At 38.9% G+C, this 24,581-nt stretch overlaps 1 protein-coding gene across 1 annotated transcript; it reads left to right on the top strand.

Annotated features, from left to right (window-relative positions):
- The first annotated feature begins 4,685 nt into the window (after window positions 1-4,685).
- LOC124281662 (chondroitin sulfate synthase 2-like) lies at window positions 4,686-15,876 on the top strand. The gene is given in 8 exon segments (XM_046717600.1): window positions 4,686-4,878; window positions 5,571-6,301; window positions 6,303-6,329; window positions 8,065-8,193; window positions 11,244-11,383; window positions 13,159-13,391; window positions 14,481-15,439; window positions 15,441-15,876. Coding segments are annotated over 7 exon segments (2,358 nt in total). The 5' UTR covers window positions 4,686-4,878; window positions 5,571-5,587; the 3' UTR covers window positions 15,597-15,876.
- The last annotated feature ends 8,705 nt before the right edge of the window (window positions 15,877-24,581 follow it).

Below are 24,581 nucleotides of genomic sequence, written 5' to 3'. Positions count from 1 at the left end.
GGTACTGTCTAATTTTACTCAATTTGTCCACTGTAAGGATTCTGGTACTCGTATAATGTGACTCTCAATTTGTCCACTGTAACTTTAGTGTAAGGATTCTTTCTCAGAGTCTCCCTTAGCTCTTGTTTTTCCATAATTTGATTAACTTTGGTAGGCTACTCTGATATACAGCTGAATTATTGCTGATTCTGTCCTAAAACATCCATCCATCCATTCATTCAGTTACTAATTTCAACTGATCTTACAGGAAACAAACGGGCCCTGTTAGTCGTGATATGGTGTAGTGTACAGAAATGTAAGATTTCATGAGTACTTTCAATGACAGGAACGCCATATTTCTGGTAAAGACTTTTGTACAATGAATATTATTTATTGTGCATCTCCTGAGACACAATATATATCTTGATATACATTCTTTCCTCCTCCATTCTTCTTTATGTTTCTGCCTATTTGACACACACATTTCTGCCCCCTGTGAAACACTGACAACATCACCCCACATTTTTCAACTCGTCTGTTTTGATTTCAGTCAATTCTGTCTCAAGTACTGTCTGAGATGAATGCACTACTAACTGCCATTCTTCAGACCCTACCATCAACATGGGCAAGTGTCTTCAACATGCCACTGGCCGGTCTTGTCAAGGTCATATCAATGCAAAGCTCACATGGTTGTCCTTATTTTGCCTCCCTTACCATGTGTGTAGTGAGTTAGCATAGGGTTTTATGCCAATTTTGAATAATATTCCAGCATAATATCACAGTGGGGACACCAGAAATAGGCTTCACACATTGTACCCATGGAAATTGAACCAGCTCTCATATTTAGAACTAACGCTTATAACCACTAGGTTACCCCAAACATTAATGAATGGAATCTTTTTTCATAGAAAAGCCTTTGGCCCATGTACAAAGTTACGAGCGAATTACATTTATGTATTGCTACCAGTCAAACAATGTAAAATGACTTTCCCAAATCACAGCATCTTTTAACATAATTTGAGAAGGACAGTAAAGAGTTAGATTATCATTTCCTTGGAAGATTATAGATCATGTCATCTCATTATAGGTATATTTTCAGCATTTAACAAGGATAGAAATCAAAAAATTGTGAGTGCTTTTAGGGCACCAAATATTTTGTTGCCTTTCAGAAATCAAGCAGCTCCACTTGTTTTTAGAATAAATGACAATGATGATGATCATTTTGAATTAATTGTTAAATAAAGAAAAGTGGGTTTGCGGCATTTAGATATGTATATATGGCATTATTCAATTTTGGAAAAAATTATTGTTTGGGGATTAAAATGATTAAAGGTGAGTTATGTTTCCAAAAATTAGGCATGCCATAAGGACGCGAGAACATTTTTTAACCGTACATTTCAGTATTTACCATGCCATGCACACTAATATATGGGGTATTTCAACCGTGTAACACTTAATTTTATATACTGGACATTTATAAAGAAAATGAAATCTACATCCTCTACATAATTTGATTTCCATATTTTACAATAGCTTACATTTGCATAAATGCAGCTCATCAATTCTTCATAAAGTAACAGCTACCCTGCCCCTATCATTGTTGTATGTGTTGTACCAAGGTCACTTAGAAGTGTATGGGTTGTATTTAATTTCTGACTGCTTAAACATGCTGGAGCAGCTGCTAGCTCTGTAGGAAATGCATGCAGGAGTTTACATGTATTGTGGTATCTACCTTGCCTAAGGATATATTTTCTTGTTTTGTCAGCTGAACATCTCGCAGGCAAATTGAAAGTCCATACTTCGGTGACGCTAATAATAATGTTAAATCTTTACCTTTTTAAATGCACAAAAATGATTAAAAGTCAAGTGAAACTCAAGAATTCCTATGCGATTTTAGTTGTAGTTTTGTATTTTAAAAAATACTGTTGAAATCAGATGTCTAACTGATTTCCTGATATTCGTCTGCATGTAAACTCTGTCAACCTTACATATAGCAGATCAAGTCCTGAAAACCCTGAATATTGTTCAACCTCCTAGTCCTACTGCATGGGTTCTGAGCCAATAAGAATTTAGTTACCATATTATGTTAGATATAAGGTCTTTATAGATAAGCTAACACCCTAAAATCAGTATCAAAGTGGCATGTCTGGTACAAACTGGACTCCCCAAACTTCATCATCATCAGTCATTGGAAATAGAATATGCCTTGGATAAGTGTTCCAGACGGTTGTTCTCGGTCTTCCAATATTTCGTGGCCACGGCTTATTATTAATATTTATTTTCTCATCCGATATCCCTTCTACGGTTCCGTACATTTCTTATTATTAACAACTCAAATTATGCCGTGGCCACGCCTTTTTTATCTGGTGCCTAAGACTTATCATCTCGTGGCCTCGACTTACTATCTTGTGGCCTCGACTTAATATCTCATGGCCTCGACTTGATATCTCATGGCCACATCTTATTATCTCATTACCATACCTCTTTATCTCGTGGCCTTGACTTAATATCTCATGGCCACATCTTATTATCTCATTACCACACCATATTATCTCGTGGTCTCGACTTAATATCTCATGGCCTCGACTTGATATCTCATGGCCACATCTTATTATCTCATTACCACACCTTATTATCTCGTGGCCTTGACTTAATATCTCATGGCCACATCTTATTATCTCATTACCACTCCTTATTATCTCGTGGCCTCGACTTAATATCTCATAGCCTCGACTTGGTATCTCATGGCCACATCTTATTATCTCATTACAACACCTTATTATCTCGTGGCCTCGACTTGTTAATTCGATGTCCTTTCTACGATTCCCTAATTATGTGAATATTTCTCTTCACAATCATACAATGAAACATTGCTTCTTTTGTATGAACCAATCAGGATACCACTGTACGGTTTGACCAAAGTGAGTGAGTGATTATGGTTTTACGCCGCTTTTAGCAATATTCCAGCAACAATATTATGGCGAGAAATGGGCTTCACACTATGTACCCATGTGGGGAATCGAACCCGGGCCTTCGGTGTGACGAGCGAAACCTTTAACCGCTAGGCTACCCTACCTCCCCGTTTGACCAAAGGAAGACATGACATGGTAATATATTTTGTACAATTCTTGTACAATTAAACAGGTTAATAATTTTTCATCATACTTTATTATTTTTGTAAATATATATCGATTATATGACGAAAACAATAAAGCAAAACGTTGAACGTTTGTGAAAAACGCGCACCTGGCTAATCAATAGACATAATTTTACAGTCCATAAAACGATATACAAGTATGATCCCATAACCAAGAAATTCGTCATAGATATGTGTGCGCATACATTTAATAATTTTTGTTATTAATACAATGTAATCACTTTCCTATTGTAAAATATTTAGCTTTACTTATAAGTTTAAATGAAATCGCTATTCACGAACCTGTTTATATGAAATTACAACATTGAATAAACACATACAGGACCTACGTACATGTTCCAGTTATGCCAACCCGTGTAAAGGTTAAAGGTGAGGTGAAATTGGGTTTAACGTCGTGCTTGAGAATATTTCGCTCATATGACGACGTGCATGCGTGTGTATGTGTATGTGCGGCTGCTTGTACTAGCCCAGACTGAAGCTGGTTTTATAGTGCTAGCCCACTGAGATACCATGCCACAGTGAAGCATGAATACCCCACTCAGACACATTATACTGACTCCGATCCGACCAGTCCTTGTTGTACCCATTAATGCCGAGCGCCAGGCATGGACCAACAAATACCATATATTTCAACGTCTTGTGGCATGACGCGGTCGGGGATCGAACCCGCGACCTTCCGCTCTCCGGGCCGACCCTCTTACCACTACACCACGGAGGCGGTCGCGTAAAGGTTAAAAATATGGTGTTCTACGTTAAATGTTTGTCATAGTGTTCAAACAAACAGTAGCTCAAAGGATGAACATAATTTTGTTTGTAAACACTATCCAATATGACGGATACCTCACTTCGGTGGTCGTGTATTTTCGAAAACATCCCAACCGATTCACAATTATCATTGATTTGATCAGAGACCATATAATATATATTATATGGTCTCTGATTTGATGAAAAACTGATATCAGTAATATGCTATTTTTTGAAATTCAATACACCGAGTATTCATTAGATCTACCAAGGTATGCAACTGCCAAAACATTCAGCCACACCACAGGGCTGGTTAGATGTAAAACTTGCCAACCCAGACCAAAACTTACCTGCCCACAAAAAATCTTCATGTACATGTCTAAATTTTAACCCGACCGTCGGGGAGGTGAATTTGAAAATCTGGCAGTCCGTGTTGAAAATAATCCGTCCCAGGCGGTCGGGCAGGCAGGTATTTCGATAGCTACGATACATGAACATGTCAGTGAACGCTATGTATCTTAGCTTGTATTTCGAACGCTGTCATTACCCGATATTTACATTTCAAAACATACAGCAAATAACGCTGTGAATTGCGATTTCGCAATGTGTAAAGAATGGCGACATTTTCGTTGTAGCCAATTTTGAATGCTCATTTTCAACACTTTAGGTTTGTCTGAAGTTACGAAGGCCACCTGACGACGGTACATATAGTAGTACATAATAGACTGGTTCCCGATCGTTAGAGCGACTTTTCTGGTAAGTGTAGCGACACCAAGCGGAGGATACGGGAACCAGTCTAGAGCACTTTGTCAGTCGGTAGCAGAGTGCACGCACGGTGGTGGAGTGGGATTACTCTGTGTGGAGCTTGCGTTCTTTTTATAACACGTTGTACCCAAAATGGCGAACTGCGGTCTGTGTTGAGAAGAGTGTTTGGGGCGTGGATGTCTCATGGAAACTTTCTTCGTGTGGTCGATGAAATTCATACTGTTATTAAGGAGGTAATATTGAGTGTAAATAATATTGTCAGATGAATATTTGGGCTTATTTGCTCAAACTTCCTACTATGTTCTCTGTCAACAAATTTCACAAACGGGACGGTAGACATAAGTAGTAGCTGTCATGTGTCAAGGAAGTGGTTGTGCGTATTAAAATAAGTACATATACGAAGTTTTAAAAATTGTATGTTTACATTTAGAACCAAAACTAAATGTTTCATATCTGTAGCGAGTCTACCTTGGATCGGGAGGAAGTTCAAAACTTGTCTGCCACAGTATAAAATATAATAAAGTTTGTCAACATGCCCTAGAAACTGCAGACAGATGTTATTAAAGCTGTAGCGGGGACTCCAATAGTGCCATCGGGTAGTTTTGTTTTAGCCAACCGTGACAGGCAAATTCAGAATTAGTAAAGAAGTACAATTTTGTCTGAAGTTTGGATATACTGAAAGTCCATAATATCTATGTCAGAGGTATCTTATGACACTGCATTCAATGCAAAACAGTGTTTTAATGAGTTCAAGTATTTCTGGTATTTTTCCATGCCCACTAATGCTCATAATATTGACATTTGGATTGTCTGGATTTGATCACTTGCTGTCCACCATTTAGCTGAAAAATTGCTGAGTGGTATTGAATGGGAAAGAAAACTATGAAGACCTGGTTAAAACATCACAGGTTTAATTGTGTTACAGAATGGACTATTGACGATATGAGGACTCCACGTAGACTAAGCATCAGTATCAAGATTGATATGAAGTGTTTACGACCCTTGCTGCCGCTCGTCATAGGGCTGTGTCTTGGGATTACTATGAGTATGATGTATGCTCCCTTCAGTGAAGATAGCTGTGAGACATACGTCTCCAAGCAAGACCCACAAGAACTTGTGAAAAGACGTGAAACAAAATCCTTAGAGGTTCAACAAGATGTGGAAGGGAAGTTTGAACCCCGATTGCGACTACAAGAAAAACCAGGGGGAAATACTGGACTCGGTAATGTTGGCGGGTCGACTAAAAAACTCATCCGACCTCGGTATGCATCAACAGAATTAGGAATACTTGATAAGCTGTTTGTAGCTGTGATAACGTCGAGGAATACTATCGACACGCTAGGTGTCGCTTTCAACAAGACAGTTCAACATCATGTGACCAAACTGGTTTTCTTTATGGATGATAAGGGTGAGACTCTGCCTTCAGGGATGTCTGTGGTGAGTTTTGCAGACAAGCGTCCACACCTCATCCCAATACACATTCTCAAGTACATCGCTGAACATTACCCAGACAAGTTTGACTATTATATGTTTGTGTCTGATCGAACTTACATCCGCGGGGAAACACTGTTTGATTTTGTGAGTGGTGTGAGTGTGAGCCATCACATGTACCTGGGATGTCCAAAAGCTGCTGAAGGGACAGCTGTGTACTGCTCCCCTGGATGGTGGGATCATCATTTCTCAGGTTTGTATTGCAACTTTCTTTGTCTGAGTCCACTTTAAAGATTCTGGTACTGTATATGTCCCAGTATCCCATGCCTGTATAATGTGACTCAATTTGTCCACAGTAAGGATTCTGGGGAAAGAGTTCCTCCATTCCCCCAACTCTAAACCTAACCCTAACTTAAATTTTGGACTTTTAGTAATTTTTGTGAGTTCTCTAGTAATTGTTGTAATAATTTAAGTATATATTATATATATTAATTTATAAATAGTTTTTGGGAGGGGGGAACGGGAGGAACTCTTGTCCACTGTAAGGATTCCGGTACTGTATAGGTCCCAGTATCCCATGCCTGTATAATGTGACTCAGTTTGTCCACTGTAAGGATCCTGGTACTGTCTAATGTGACTCAGTTTGTCCACTGTAAGGATCCTGGTACTATATAATGTGACTCAGTTTGTCCACTGTAAGGATCCTGGTACTATATAATGTGACTCAGTTTGTCCACTGTAAGGATTCTGGTACTGTATAATGTGACTCAATTTGTCCACTGTAAGGATTCTGGTACTATATAATGTGACTCAATTTGTCCACTGTAAGGATTCTGGTACTATATAATGTGACTCAATTTGTCCACTGTAAGGATTCTGGTACTATATAATGTGACTCAATTTGTCCACTGTAAGGATTCTGGTACTGTCTAATGTGACTCAATTTGTCCACTGTAAGGATTCTGGTACTGTCTAATGTGACTCAATTTGTCCACTGTAAGGATTCTGGTACTGTCTAATGTGACTCAATTTGTCCACTGTAAGGATTCTGGTACTGTATAATGTGACTCAATTTGTCCACTGTAAGGATTCTGGTACTGTCTAATGTGACTCAATTTGTCCACTGTAAGGATTCTGGTACTGTCTAATGTGACTCAGTTTGTCCACTGTAAGTATTCTGGTACTGTATAATGTGACTCAATTTGTCCACTGTAAGTATTCTGGTACTATATAATGTGACTCAATTTGTCCACTGTAAGTATTCTGGTACTGTATAATGTGACTCAGTTTGTCCACTGTAAGGATCCTGGTACTGTCTAATGTGACTCAGTTTGTCCACTGTAAGTATTCTGGTACTGTCTAATGTGACTCAATTTGTCCACTGTAAGGATTCTGGTACTACATAATTTGACTCAGTTTGTCCACTGTAAGGATTCTGGTACTGTCTAATGTGACTCAATTTGTCCACTGTAAGGTTCTGGTACTGTATAATGTGACTCAATTTGTCCACTGTAAGGATTCTGGTACTGTATAATGTGACTCAATTTGTCCACTGTAACTTTAGTGTAAGGATTCTTTCGTAGCCCCTTAGTTTGTTTTTCCATAATTTGATTAATCTCAGGCTACTCTGATATACAGCTGAATTATTGCTGATTCTGTCCTAAAACATCCATCCATCCATTCATTCAGTTACTAATTTCAACTGATCTTACAGGAAACAAACAGGGCCCTGTTAGTCGTGATATGGTGTAGTGTACAGAAATGTAAGATTTCATGAGTACTTTAATGACAGGAACGTCATATTTCTGGTAAAGACTTTTGTACAATGAATATTATTTATTGTGCATCTCCTGGGACACAATATATCTTGATATACATTCTTTTCCTCCTCCATTCTTTATGTTTCTGCCTATTTGACACACATTTCTGCCCCTCGTAAAACACTGACAACATCACCCTAACATTTTTCAATCCTGTTTTGATTTCAGTCAATTCTGTCTCAAGTACTGTCTGAGATGGAATGGTGCACTACTAACTGCCATTCTTCAGACCCTACCATCAACATGGGCAAGTGTCTTCAACATGCCACAGGCCGGTCTTGTCAAGGTCATATCAATGTAAGTCTGCTGTTGTCCTTATTTGCCCTTTACCATGTGTGTAGTGAGTTAGTTAGGTTTTATGCCAATTTTAACAATATTCCAGCAATATCACAGTGGGGGACACCAGAAATAGGCTTCACACATTGTACCCATGTGGGAAATTGAACCTGGGCTCTCGGCGTGATGAACGAACGCTATAACCACTAGGTTACCCCAAACATTAATGAATGAATCTTTTTTTCAGTAGAAAAGCCTTTGGCCCATGTACAAAGTTAACATGAATTACATTTATGTATTGCTACCAGTCAAACAAATGACTTTCCCAAAATCAAGGCATCTTTAACATAATTTGAGAAGGACAGTAAATGAGTTAGATTATCATTTTGAAGATTATAGATCATGACATCTTCATTATAGGTATATTTTCAAAGTAATTTACACAAGGATAGAAATAAAAACAATTGTGAGGGTGCTTTAGGGCACCAAATATTTTAAGCGTGCCTTTCAGAAATCAAGTGTGCCCACTTGTTTTTAGAATAAATGACAATGATGATGATCATTTTGAATTAATTGTTAAATAAAGAAATGGGTTTATGGGCATTTAGATATGTATATGGCATTATTCAATTTGGAAAAAAATTATTGTTTGGGGGATTAAATGATTAAAGGTGAGTTATGTTTCCAAAAAATTAGGCATGCCATAAGGACGCCGAGAACATTTTTAACCGTGCCATTTCAGTATTTACCATGCCATGGCACACTAATATATGGGGTATTTCGAACCCTGTAACACGTAATTCTTTATATACTGGACATTTATAAAGAAAATGAAATTCATCCTCTACATAATTTGATTTCCATATTTTACAATAGCGATATTTGTATAAATGGGTAGCTCATCAATTCTTCATAAAGTAATCTTAATATTGTTACATCTTGCCCCTATCATTGTTGTATGTGTTGTACCAAGGTGTATGGGTTGTATTTAATTTCTGACTGCTTAAACATGCTGGAGCAGCTGTTAGCTCTGGGAACAGGTGGCGAGGAGTTTATGGCATGTATTGTGGTATCTACCTTGCCTAAGGGTATATTTTGTTTTGTCAGCTGAACATCTCGCAGGCAAATTGAAAAGTCCATACTTCTTTGTGTATTTAAGCATGTCTAATAATAATGTTAAATCTTACCTTTTTAACAAAATGATTAAAGGTCATGAAACCTGAATTTGCGATTTTTAGTTGTAGTTTTGTATTTTTAAAAATACTGTTGAAATCAGATGTTCAACTTGATTTCATGTCTGTCTGCATGTAAACCTGTCAACCTTACATAGCAGATCAAGTCCGGAAAACCCTGAATATTGTTCAACCTCCTAGTCCTACTGCATGGGTTCTTGAGCCAATAAGAATTTAGTTACCATATATTATGTTAGATATGTTGCCCTTATAGATAAGCTGGGGTCCTAACTTGACCCTTAAAATCAGTATCAAAGTGGCATGTCTGGTACATAAACCGGACCTCAAACTTCATCATCATCAGTCATTGGAAATAGAATATCAACAAATCTTGTTGCTACACCAGCTCATGATAAAACATGTTCTTTATTTATCTGTGCTCTAGCATTATCCTTACTAAGACCCATATGAGTCAAACTCGTTCCCATTTAGAAAGGCCTGTTTATCATGTTTATGTTCTTCATTGAGATGCATGAACATGCATTAACCAGGCTGCTTGGAGTGCTTCTCGTGTGTAGATCAGAGGCCCAGATAAGCTGTGTATCCGGGTAAAATAGGCATATAAAATTTCCAATTACGCATTGAAAAATAATTGTTGCGTACCAATTACGCATTTAAAATGTTAGATACGCAAAAAGTTTAAAACAAATGCGTACGGAATATATTTATAAAAATCGCTTGCGTAATGAAAAAGACATCGATTGCTATCAAGTTGTACAGTTAGTATAGGACAAGTGCTGTACTGTCCATTTAGGATGAGGGATTTTTTTATGAACTCATTTCCATTATATTTAAGTTGGTTTTGATTAGGTATGACATAGTCATAAGGCAGAACATACCTGCTTAGTAAACTTACTCAGTCACATAATACTTAGGTGTGTAAAATGACTGAAATATGCACATGTTTGAAAGCAGTGGGTAGCGGAAAATGAAATACCCACTCAACATTCATAATACCCACTCCAAAAAAATACAGTGGGTACGTACCCACATGAGCTAAATCTTATCTGGAGCTCTGGTAGATATTTTCAACTCAACACTTATTGTCAAATTGTTGCAAACCTGTGAAGATCCAGGTTAGAATTGGTCTTCAGTAACCCATGCTCTTCGTAAGAGGCGACTCACAGGATTGGGTAGTCAGGCTCGCTGGCTTGGTTGACACATGTCACCATATCCCAATTGCGTAGATCGATGCTCATGCTGTTGATCACTGGATTGTCTTGTCCAGATTCGATTATTTACATACAGACCACCATCATATAGTTGGAATATTGCGTTATACTGTAATACAACAATTAATCAATTACGTCTGGCAAAAATCAGAGGAAGATTTGTCACATGAGATTGTAATGTCTGATTTTAATGATCAGGATGTAGTTGTATGACTACTATCAGAAGCCTATGTTAAAGTATGGAGTTACAGGGGTGGAAATAACCCATTGCCCGACGTCCGAGTCCAGTGTTTTTTTCTGTCGGGCAAGTAAATTCGTATATCACACTGTACCGGCGTCCAGTTGACTTTCCAATGTTAATTATGTTGTTTATTTAAAAAATTCAACAAGAAAACGGACGGTATAGTGATAAAAATTTCAGGGCAAGTGATTTCACATGTGCCACTGTACCGGAGTACACTAGCAATTTTAAAGTTATTTCCACCCCTGAGTTAAGATCACCTTTGTGCTAAGATAGCTTTGTGCAACAGGGCCCAGATGGGCATATTTTAATCTTGGTGTGCGACTGCCTTGTGGTATGACTGGTTAAATCACTCTGACTTTAGGACCATTGTGTCCATCCACTGATTTTGACAATATTTGTAATTTTCGAATGATTCTATTTCAGTTTCATCCGTATGGACACACACAAGTGCACGACTTCGACTTTGATGATGATATACAGACTCTTAAAGACAAGGAGACCTTTAACAACTCGATTGCAGTTTACCCGATGCCTGATGACACTAACTATTACAAACTTCATCGGTAAATAATAATTGCTTTCAGTTTATTATGGTCTTTTACTATATAATTATGAGGGTTAAGAATTGACATTATTTTCACTAGTCCACGAAAATGATCGGCTGCAAAGTTGCCATCACCGAAATGATAAACGTGATAGTTCTCAAGGACACTTTTTCACATATTCGCTGAATTTTACTAGCCTTGGTCTTACATTTGGACCTGGCGTTGTAAATTTCAAATCCTGATTACATGATCCTTATGATCTTTAGGTAGTCAAACAGATGGTCAGTATCTAAGACAAGCATCACTTTGGTATTGACATTCCACAATGACATTGAAATGCTGTTTATAACTGGTGTTAAACCCAACACAAGTTCCCCCTGGGATTAAAGGTCAGAATAGGTTTATCAGAGATCTATAATTCTGTAGGTTGTGGATCAGAATTTGTCTCTAAAACCCGTGAATATCCGGGTTAGAATTGGTCTCTAAGACCGTGAATATCCGGGTAGAATTGGTCTCTAAGACCGTGAATATCCGGGTTAGAATTGGCCTCTAAGACCGTGAATATCCGGGTTAGAATTGGTCTCTAAGATCCGTGAATATCCGGGTTAGAATTGGTCTCTACGACCGTGAAAATCCGGGTAAGAATTGGTCTCTCAGACCGTGAATATCCGGGTTAGACTTGGTCTCTAAGACCGTGAATATCTGGGTAAGAATTGGTCTCTAAGACCGTGAATATCCGGGTTAGGATTGGTCTCTAAGACCGTGAATATCCGGGTTAGAATTGGTCTCTAAGACCGTGAATATCCGGGTTAGGATTGGTCTCTAAGACCGTGAATATCCGGGTTAGAATTGTCTCTAAGACCCGTGAATATCCGGGTTAGAATTGGTCTAAGTAACATATGCTTTTACTCAGAGACGACTAACGGGATGGGGTGGTCAGGTTCGCTGACTTGGTTGACACATGTCATCGTATCCCTATTGTGTACATGGATGTTCATGCTGTTGACCACTGGATTGTCTGGTCCGACCTTGAGTATTTAAAGACCGCCATCATATATGCTTATGGAAACGAATAAGGGAACACATGAAAGTACACGTTCCTTTATTCATTTCCAGAATTTCACTCACTGTGTAATACATACCTTGTGAAGAAACCTGGAAAAGAATCAAGGAACACTTGTACTGTTCCCTGCTTGAATATTGCTGTGTGCAGCATTAAACAACAAACCAGTCAACTGGTCATTCAGCAGAGATCAGTAATTCTGTAAGTTCAGTGTGCAAAACAGTTTCCAAATTTTGCGAGCCAGTCAGGCTAGCTATGCCTGAAAGTTATTAGCCCACAAAATAATTTACTAGCCTGAAATTTGAATGTAGACACGGGTTTCATCATCAAGCTGCTAATAATTATGATGAACATTTTTGTCAGGCCATAATTTTGCATGATTTAAAAGTGTATTAAAACAGAGAGAGTGAGATATTTACCCCATGAAAATTCACAAGCCACTGGCCCGATTGGAATTTTACTAGCCATTGGGCTAGCGGGCCAGTAGTTATTTTGCACACTGTGTAGGTTGTGGATAAGAATAGGTCATTTAGCCAGCATCTGTAATTCAGAATAGGTTACATAGCTGGGACTTGATAGTCTCCCTCACAGACCCTGAACCATTCTATTTTCCCTTCCACCAATCCCTGTCTGCAGAAAGGCCTAAAAAAGTTGAGATTTCCTCAGGTCCAGGAATCTCCAAGCTCACTGGGCTCGCTCACTCATCTGTGTCACTATTTGTTCTTTACAGATACTTCTGTATCCTGGAACTGAATCTGACGGAGCAAGCCATTGCCAAGACAACAGAAAATATCATCTACATGAGCCAGTTTGCCCCTGGGGGCAGAGACAGCATCACGTGGCCAGTTGGTGTCCCTGAGCCATATCGACCCAAAAACAGATTCGATGTCATCCGCTGGGACTACTTCACGGAAACTCATATCTACTTTGATGATGATTTCTCAAATGTGGAGGAGTTAAAAGGTATACTGGAGTGGGAAAGGTTATCAAGAGAGAGGTTATATCATAGGCTGTCATTTTGTTTGTTTTCAAAATGTATTTGGCAGGATGAGCAGTTGCTTTAGATACTTGACTCTGCCATGCCTTTGTTTTAAAATTTCATAAACTTTTTTCTCACCAGATTGATCATTTGTAGCTGATTTGATAGTCTTCTAAAATATGTCAACATTTTGTACACTTAATAATAATAATGTATTTATACAGCACCTGATATCCACCATAGAGATGCTCAGTGGCGCTGTGACAATATTGGGGAAGGAAATAGTTCATGTAACTTTACAGAAAGGCAGCAGTGAATAGATGGGTCTTGAGCAGAGATTTAAAAGTTTCTTTTGATGAAGTGTTCCTGATTTCCTTCGGAAGAGAGTTCCACAGTTTAGCACTTACAGTGCTTATAAAATTGAAATGGAAGTTCCGAGATTGAGACTGACGTCATTTCAATGCAAAAATATTCCCACCTCTTCACCAGTCTGAGAGGAGAGGGAGTGGAATAGCCTAGTGGTTAAAACGTTCACTTATCACTACGAATACCTCTGTTCGGTTCTCCACATGGGTACAATGTGTGAAGCCCATTGCTGGTATATTAAAAGTGTGGTAAAACCATACTCGCTGACTTTAGAGAAGCATCCAGATAATATTTATAGCTGCTAAGGTATTCCTGTAGGGTGATGTCACTATGTTATTTTTCTAGCACAGTGTACACCCTGTTGGATTCCCCAGTGCCTTTTTGTCTTCTTGAGAGCTTAATAATGAGGTTCAGGTGTATACTTGCTAGCTTCTGGTGAATTATCAGTCAATTCACAATTCCTCATAGCATGGACGGGCGGTGGGGTAGCCTAGTGGTTAAAGCGTTTGCTCGTCACGCTGAAGACCCGGGTTCGAATCCTCACATGGGTACAATGTGTGAAGCCCATTTCTGGTTTTCCTCACCATGATATTGCTGTAATATTGCTAAAAGTGGCTTAAAACTGAACTCACACACTTGCTCATAGCATGTAGGTGGTGCCCATTTACACTGTTGATTGTTCAAGATTATTATTCCTATTGTTGTAGGTGTAGACAAGCAAGATATTCAAGAAGTCATCAGGCTCTCCGTCGACAAGTTAAATGTGAAGTACAACAACCGCTTCCTGTACTCCCACCTGGCCAATGGTTATCGCCGATTTGACCCCCAGAGAGGAATGGAATACACAATGGACATAGCGTTGCGGGATATCAGCGCTGCCAATAAAGAAGTGGAGAAAAGAGTGCACCTTGTACGACCCCTCGGTCAAGTTGAAATAGTGCCAATGCCATATGTGACTGAAAACACTCGCATCAATCTCATTTTGCCAGTTACGGAGGAAGATAAAGACGGGGTTGGAAATTTCCTCGACTCATATGCTCATACATGTTTAGACTCAGGCGACAATACATACCTCCTGATCGTGTTCATTTACAAACAAGGTTTTCAGGAAGACACTTTCTCAGTTCTGAAATCAATGATTTCCTATTATGAAAAAAAATATCAAAGCAGCGATAAAATTGCATGGATATCGCTTCAACATAATAGTTCGTATTACTCAGAGTTCTTCATCCTGGATGAAGTCTCGCTGAAGTTTCCACCCGATTCTCTGCTCCTGATGTGTACTGTGGGTATGGAACTAGCAGCCGATTACTTTAATAGAATCCGCATGAATACTATTCAAGGATGGCAAGTGTTTTTTCCAATCGGGTTCTGGCAGTATAAACCGAATCTCATTTTTGATCGTAAACCCTACCCGACCGTCATCGACATTAACGGAAAGACGGGGCATTATGATGCTGAGTCTTATGAGCACAGTAGTTTCTATAATGCGGATTTTATCGCGGCAAGGAAATTACTGACATCAACTGAAGTAAGAAATGAAGGATTGTTTGACATGTTTGTAAAATATCAGCTTATACATGTTTTTAGGGCAATAGAACCGGACCTTAAGCATCGGTATAAACCATTAGAGTGCTATCCAAGTGCTCCGGAGAAACTGTATGCACGCGCGCTGCTTGTCAAGAAGAGCTGTTGGTTTAGCCACCAGGGGACAATTAGCTAAGCTTGTGTTTGAACACAAAGACAAGATTCAACAGGCAAGTGCTAATATGAAAGGGCCGGAAGATGACCCTAACATGGAACCTATTAGACTGGAAAATTAGTGTTATCTTGTGGAGGAGAATGCACATTCTGGATGTGTACTCCGGGAGATCTGTGTATTTTGTGATAGTTGCCTGACGAACTTCCTAGTTGTCCTTGTAGCTATATTTTGTTGTCATGGTTATAAATCATATATTTTTTAAACAGTTGGAGTGTGCCTCGGTCTGATTGGTTGGAAATGTTGTTTAATGTTATACGAAGGGGGGAAATAGTCTGTATTTTTTACTGCAGTGTGCATATATTCTTGATACATGTTATATTTGTTTTTAGTCCAAAATTTGATATACAGTGAAGCCTCGTTAATCCGGACGGTTGTGTTTCTCAGTAAATTCGTCCGGATTGTGAATAGTCCGGACTACTGAATCAAGACCCAAGTTGCTTCCCTAACTATTACAAAAACGACACGAATCGGGATAAAACAAATAAGCATTTAATGTAAAGCTTAATTCATCACATCAATAATTTTACCGAGTGACATCCGCATGTTGATCCGACGTGTCTGATCACGTCCTTCCTCAGCACAGGTGAGGTAATGTCTAACAAGCGATCTATTGTAGTATGCCTTGAAAGTCCGAATTATTCCTGCATCCATCGGTTGAATATGAGACGTGGTATTTGGTCACATTTGCAAAGTTAGCGAAGCACACTTGTGACTTGCAGCATTGTCGTAAAGCAAAATCACTTTAAGTCCACGTGACCGCATCTGTCTGTCAAAGTACATTAACCAATCACAAAACAGCTCACTTGTCATCCACGCCTTTGTATTGTGGTGTCAATCAAAGTGTAAATGTACAGCATCTTCAGTCGGGAGCTTTTACTGTCTAATTAAAACAACAACCCAGTTGGCCAGTTAATAAAGTAAACATCGCCGGGAGGTGTTGTTACGGTTCGTGAACACGACTTACACTGTCCGGACTGTGAAGCAATTTACTGTTTATTTTACTGATTGGTGACAGCTACTTACCGTCCGGTTCCGGAAACCGAATTTCCGGATTATCGAAGCAAATTATATAGGCATAGATTGGTAACAAGCTGAAATCGCCCGGGAGGCGAGACATCCGGATTATCGGAGTCCGGACTAACGGGGCTTCACTGTATTACTGGCTGAGCGTGGTGTCATGAATATTATTTTTACTGGGTATGATCAACCATTTCATATTGTTGGGATGTCTCGGATTTTATAAATAAGAAATTGCATTTTGTGAGTAAATGTTTGAAAAATATAATTATACTTCAGTCATGACTGAAAAAATAAGAATTTTCAGCCTAAAAAAATAGTGTTGGTTCTTTAAATCTGTTAAAAGAAATATTTAGGTTCATAGTTTCAGTTACAAAAAAAATGTGGTTTTGCAAATGTAGCGTAAAAAGATATCAAGACATGACGCAAAATCCTGTGATTATCATATGGTTGGTCCATTACAAGATGCCATGACTCGTATGGTTTTTAACAGAAGAAGCTTTCCTATAGTTTCTGGTTATCTCAATAGTGCAATCAAGTGGGTTTAGTTGTCAGTGAATCATTTGCTGCCTCATGATGTCATTGTATTCCAGGGGGATGTCATGTCTGTCTCTTAGCTTTTAGAGAAAACTGAGGACTAACTAGTTGATATTATATTATTGGGGGGATGTAAGACTAGATTTTAGAAGAAAAAAACGAATGTCAAAATAAAGAATATAATTTGTCTTGAGGTTTTTCTGTCCCTAAGAACACAGAAATTTCACACATTTTAGAAAACTTGATTTGTATGTTTTGAAGCTTTACTAAAAATATAAACATTATATATATTGCCTGAAATAAAACATTAATAATAAGTATAAGGGACCGTTCACAATTTATGGCTAGGGGTGTGTGATGATATGATGAGTTTTTTTGTTTTTTGGTGTGTGTTTTTTTGTTGTTGTTTTTTTTGGGGGGGAGGAGGAGGAACCATTTTATGTGTGTGTGTGTGGGGGGGGGATATCAATTTTGTACACATGTACTGGGCGTGGGCTCAGCAATTTTGTGTATAAAAATATGTTTAAAATTATGCTTAGAGATTATGGGAAGGGGAGGGAGGTCATTGATTTTGTACATGACATGCAGGGGAGTCACTTATTTTGTACATAAATTTTAGGGGGGTCATTCACATTGTACATGCTTCTCTATAAAAATCATCATCCCCCCTAGCCATAAAGTATACTAGCCACATAAAGAAACTGCACACAGAAAATTCCTTCAGAATTGGAATACAACACAGAAAAGACGACATGATGTAGACACTTTATAAGCTGAAGTATTGGGCCTCAACAACATGTCAAAAGTCAATAACGGTATGACCATCATGCCGCGGAAGCACAGTAGTGCATCGACGACGATAGAGGCTACCAAATTTTCCAAATGAAGGCCTGGGGAATGGTTTGGGACGTGGTCACTGCCGTCTGGAACCTGTGTCTGATATGAGTCACCCGAATCCATCTGTCCTGTCTTGGCGTTGCTACTCGGGGACGCAGATATCGTGTTACGATGGCATTGGAAATGTGCTGCCACCTGTTGTTGGCTCATGCCTGCTCGAACCATTCCAATGGCTTCATGACGTTGAGCACATGTTAATCTTGGCATGATGTGCACGTTTGAATGACCAAAGATCAAGCTTTCGACAGTGCCATCAATTTCACATGTTGTGTGCAGCTGCACAGGCTGCACGTGCAATAACACATTGCAAGTCCATAGGCCACCATCAATGACGTCATGTCGCCTGGCACCTGCATGAGCGTTTGATTGTCTCCAATACTTGCTATGTTCACACCTTTATTAATGCATAAAGACGCTGTCTGCCTATCTTTATGTTTTCTGTGTGCACAGTTTCTTTATGTGGCCAGTATATGAACGGTCCCTAATAAAGTTCGGATTTATGTGATGCCCAAAATCCAAATGGTGCTTAAAGGTGCAGGTCATAGGTGTTTGGGAACAGCAGAGTCTTCTCTTCATGTTGGAAAGTCTGAACTCAATGATTTGTTGTATTGATCTGGAAGTTCATTCCAGAGGACTGGACCTGCCTCTGCAAAACTCCTGTCATCATAGGATGATGTTTGAGTTTTGGGCGCAGTTAGCTGCTAAGATGAAACAGATCGTAGCTGTCTCCCAGCTTATACCTTGTGATAGGTTCTTACAGGTAACATGGTGCCTTCCTTGCCACTGAAATTGAAATGGTTGTTCTAATGGGAAGAGAATGCCATGGACAATTAAAAGTCGGTTTTCAGGGCGTTTTCCTATTGACAATCATGTGTTATTATTTTTTGGATTTGTGGGTGTTGATTATCCGCAATTAATCTAAAGAACATATGCAAATCTGAAAATAACATGTTGATCCATTTATCTCCATGGAAACAGATGTCAATAGCAATCACTGGCACGGAGCTTATACTTAGGCCATAGTGGCAGCAGTTTGTACATTCTTTTGTTAATGGATTTGATCAATAAAGTCAAAAGTCACAATAAGAAAACAAACTGAAATGGTATAATTATATTTTTTTTAACCACCCATCTTTCCATTAAAAAATAATAGCATACTGCAAATAGCAAACATTTTATTGTTTTCAACAAGAGTCGAAAGCAATGTACATATATCGTATTTGCCAACTCGTATATATATACTGTCTCTTACTTTATATATCTCTGACTTAGGCTATGCCTGCTCTGAGAGAAGTAAAAGTATCCTGTGCAGTGAACAAAATCTACTTTTTTCTTCACTAAGCCAAGCAAATTAATTGCTGAATCAGATAAAATATTTAGCAAAAACATTTGGTGTTTTTATTTATTTTTCCAATTTTATCTACCCAAGCTAGTTTGTGAAATTGTTAAAGATCATTAACTATGAAAAGTTTGGTCAATGCATCCTAAAGACTTTTAAGGGAAGAGGCAACACAGCAGGTGCTTTTTAACAGGTGTTCTGCTATCATTAGCCTCCTCTTGCCGGGTTCTTTAGGACCTGCTTCTCTCATCACATAACGTGTGCCAGTAGCCAGCGGGCCATATGTACAGAATAAAAGTCTCATCATATTCATATATGTTCGTGGGATTCTTTTGAAACAGATAAAGATGGTCTTTGAAGTAGCTTTTCGGTACCTGTGAAGATCTGGGTTGGAATTGATCTTCAGTAACCCATGCATGTCGTAAGAGGCGACTAACAGGATCGGGTTGTCAGGCTCGCTGACTTGGTTGACGCACGTCATTGTACCCCGATTGAGTAGATTGATGTTCATGCTGTTGATCACTGGATTGTCTGGTCTAGACTCAATTATTTACAGACTGGCGCTATATAACTGGAATAATAATATGTCCAAATCTTCAAAGACAATACAGCATTTTAATCATGAAAGAACATATTACATTGTTTTATCTATTAGTCAGATGATCACCACGGGTCCGGGTATTTAGACGGGTACCCGGTTCCCGGATATTAGGGTTACCCGTCCAAGCCCTAGTGTCCAGTATGCACAAGCGTACAGAATGTCTGTCACCTTGTGGTTAAAGTGTTCGCTGGTGACGTCAAAGGTTGATTTCTCACATGGAGCCCATTTCTGGTGTCCACAGTCGATATTGCTGGAATATTGCTAATTATCATACTCATTCACTAACGATGCTGGGCACAGTTCCTCAAAGCGATCGTAGCGCTACGACTGTCGTAAGTCTATGTTAAAGTATGGGAGTTACGATCACGTTAGCGCTACGATCGCTTTGTGGAACGGGGCCCAGAACCTTTTCTCTTCTCCAACCGCAACCTGGCAGCCGTAGACAGGCGAATAATTTGTTTAATAAAAATATTTTACAAATTTGTTTTTCACTATATGTGTAACGTATTTTAAAATGTTTTGAAATCAGATCACTCCTTAAAAATCGTTAGGTTATTTGGCGATGTAGATCGAGTCGCTTTCCTTTGGAAAAATGTAGACGAAGAAGGCTCAAGAAGACCTGTTTTTTTATGAGCTGTAAAGGTAAGAATGATCAGTAGCATAACTTTCCACATCGGAGATTGAGATAATAATTCTTTTAAATATGTTACGTGGGAATGAAAATCCAGGACAGACGGGAAATGTGAAACAGGTACGAACAGCGTGAACGTCAATTTCATACAGAACCCGCACACTAATCTCCAAGCTGTTCACACGTTTATCCTGATAATCTATTGCAATCCTTATTTTAAACCCGAGGTGCTTGCGCAGGGAGATTTAACCGATGAATCATGAAGGCGGCTGGGCATTGTCAATATTATTTCACGATAATAGTTTGTTTCTATCGACATTATATATATTCAGAGACTAAGCGTTAGTCCACACTTCACTGATACACTTCGCCAGCACAAGCTAGAGAGGTCTCAGCTCATGATTGTAAATGGTACCAGCGATAGGTATAAATAGTATTTAAGATAGATCAATTGTTTTCTTCAATCAGGAAAGGCAGAACATTCAAGAATAAATTACATTTATTTTCGGCTAGACTGCCATTAAATCGAAGACGACATCTGCATATATAAGTAACTCCCTTGGTCGATATCCATATGTCTCTCCATTTCGATCATTAACAGATGTCAACCACATCTAAATCATGATAAGGCTTACTTCATTAGTGTACTGTCAATTTGTGTAAGATATACTTCCACTTTAAAACGGCTTCATAAGTGTACTGTCAATTTGTGTAAGATATACTTCCCATTGTAAAACGGCTTCATAAGTGTACTGTCAATTTGTGTAAGATATACTTCCCATTGTAAAACGGCTTCAGTAGTGTACTGTTAATTTGTGTAAGATATACTTCCCACTTTAAAACGGCTTCAGTAGTGTACTGTCAATTTGTGTAAGATAAACTTCCCACTGTAAAACGGCTTCAGTAGTGTACTGTTAATTTGTGTAAGATAAACTTCCCACTGTAAAACGGCTTCAGTAGTGTACTGTCAATTTGTGTAAGATAAATTTCCCATTGTAAAACGGCTTCAGTGTTGTACTGTCAATTTGTGTAAGATAAACTTCCCATTGTAAAACGGCTTCAGTAGTGTACTGTCAATTTGTGTAAGATAAACTTCCCACTGTAAAACGGCTTCAGTAGTGTACTGTCAATTTGTGTAAGATAAACTTCCCATTGTAAAACGGCTTCAGTGTTGTACTGTCAATTTGTGTAAGATAAACTTCCCATTGTAAAACGGCTTCAGTTGTGTACTGTCAATTTGTGTAAGATAAACTTCCCATTGTAAAACGGCTTCATAAGTGTACTGTCAATTTGTGTAAGATATACTTCCCATTGTAAAACGGCTTCAGTAGTGTACTGTCAATTTGTGTAAGATAAACTTCCCATTGTAAAACGGCTTCAGTGTTGTACTGTCAATTTGTGTAAGATAAACTTCCCATTGTAAAACGGCTTCAGTGTTGTAGATATAATTTCCCATTGTAAAACGGCTTCAGTGTTGTACTGTCAATTTGTGTAAGATAAACTTCCCATTGTAAAACGGCTTCAGTGTTTGTACTGTCAATTTGTGTAAGATAAACTTCCCATTGTAAAACGGCTTCAGTGTTGTACTGTCAATTTGTGTAAGATATACTTCCCATTGTAAAACGGCTTCAGTGGTGTACTGTCAATTTGTGTAAGATAAACTTCCCATTGTAAAACGGCTTCAGTGTTTGTACTGTCAATTTGTGTAAGATAAACTTCCCATTGTAAAACGGCTTCAGTGGTGTACTGTCAATTTGTGTAAGATATACTTCCCACTGTAAAAAGGTTTTGTAAGTTGAATACGCCATTAACTCATAGGCTGATGATATTACCAAATGTGATGAATCTGAGTGTGAATGAGTGTCTATGTCAGTGTTAATGTAAACAAAAATATCTGAGTCCATAACATGATACCTTGATACGATCCGTTGGTTGGTTGTTGTTTAACGCCGTACTCAGCAATATTGCTGGTATATAGCGGCGGCCTGTAAATATTTGAGTCTGGACCAGACAACCCAGTGATCAAACCTAAATATGAACCTCAGTGACAGAACTAATATGTATAACAATTGCCTTTTCAACTCTTGCTTGTTTCCTCTAAAGATGTCTATCTTTTCAAATAAGATCCGGGCCAAGCACTACCCTGGGTGTCTGTTTCCGGATGTAACAGGGACTCAGAAATAAAATATCAATTACAACAACAACAAACAACAACAACAACAACAACAACAACAACAACAAACAAGACACACGTTGTTTACACTGTGTTGTAAAATGATCAACGTTGCCAACGTTTTGGAGGCGTAGCCTAAACCGAACTGGACAAGATTGTTTGATCTTGTGGCCTTGGAGGTTCTGTTTGCGCAGGGGGCGGTGGGGTAGCCTAATGGTTAAAGCGTTCGCTCGTCACGCCGAAGACCCGGGTTCGATTCCTTACATGGGTACAATGTTTGAATCCTATTTCTGGTGTCCCCCGCCGTGATATTGCTGTAATATTGCTAAAACCCCACTCACTCAGTTTGCACAGTCCAGTCAATACAGCGTCAGGTTTGATTGATCAGTCTATTGTTTTTCATATTGATTCAGCCTAGTATTCTACACATCATGTTACAAAGAGAACAAATAGTGAGCATCGATCACTTCCAAAGGTATCGTCGATGTTCAGAAGGCATGTCTCCGATTTAACTTTAGAGCTGTCGCGTTGTGACCGAACCATCGAGCTATCAATGAACGTGAAATTCAAGCCTTTTTGACAGGCACAGTACGGTTACCAGTAATTACTTAACGAAGTAGGGAATTGGTTTGACTACAGTTCACCCCACCCCACCACCCCATCTCCCCAAAAAGAACAAAAAACCCAACAACAACAAAACAAAATAAAACACATACAAAACCAGACCCATGTAATACAAAATGAGCTCAGCAGGACAAAAACATGTAATGTAAATAACCTAATAAATGTTCACCCACCGAAGAGATCATCTAAAGTCTTCCTCTTCCATCACTCAAAGCCCCCCTGAAGACCTATCTGTTCAACAACTATCTCTGACTCTCTTCCATCACTCAAAGCCCCCCTGAAGACCTATCTGTTCAACAACTATCTCTGACTCTCTTCCATCACTCAAAGCCCCCCTGAAGACCTATCTGTTCAACAACTATTTCTGACTCTCTTCCATCACTCAAAGCCCCTCCTGAAGACCTATCTGTTCAACAACTATCTCTGACTCTCTTCCATCACTCAAAGCCCCCTGAAGACCTATCTGTTCAACAACTATCTCTGACTCTCTTCCATCACTCAAAGCCCCCCTGAAGACCTATCTGTTCAACAACTATCTCTGACTCTCTTCCATCACTCAAAGCCCCCCTGAAGACCTATCTGTTCAACAACTATCTCTGACTCTCTTCCATCACTCAAAGCCCCCTGAAGACCTATCTGTTCAACAACTATCTCTGACTCTCTTCCATCACTCAAAGCCCCCCTGAAGACCTATCTGTTCAACAACTATCTCTGACTCTCTTCCATCACTCAAAGCCCCCCTGAAGACCTATCTGTTCAACAACTATCTCTGACGCTGGACTCTCTTTGCTAAGCGCTTTGCGTGTGCATTGATGTGTGGAAAAGCGCTATACAAATGGAACTATTATTATTATTAAATCCAAAACCAAAACACCCCCTCAATTAAAAACAAAACGAAAAAAAACCCCAACAAATCTAAAACAAAACAAAAACAAAAACACGCCCTCCCCCAAAGAAACAAACGAAACAAAACAAAACAAACAGAAAAAACAAATCCAAAACAAACAAACAACAGGATGACAGACAAATGAAATCCCATCATTTCCATAGCCCAACAATTCATATTGCACGTTCATTTCATGTTGGGGTCAAAGCGTTCGCTCGTCATGCAGAAGATCCGGGTTCGATTCCCCACATGCATGGGTACAGTTTGTGAAGCCAATTGCTTGTTGTGTTAAAGTCATATTGCTGGAATAGTGCTAAAAGTGGTGTAAAACCTTCCTAATT

The sequence above is a fragment of the Haliotis rubra genome, unplaced genomic scaffold (assembly GCF_003918875.1).
Source record: "Haliotis rubra isolate DU_JTF1 unplaced genomic scaffold, ASM391887v1 Scf287, whole genome shotgun sequence".
Lineage (NCBI taxonomy): Eukaryota > Metazoa > Mollusca > Gastropoda > Lepetellida > Haliotidae > Haliotis > Haliotis rubra.
Note: the sequence above shows the minus strand (reverse complement) of the source record. Positions and strands in the feature narration are given on the sequence as shown.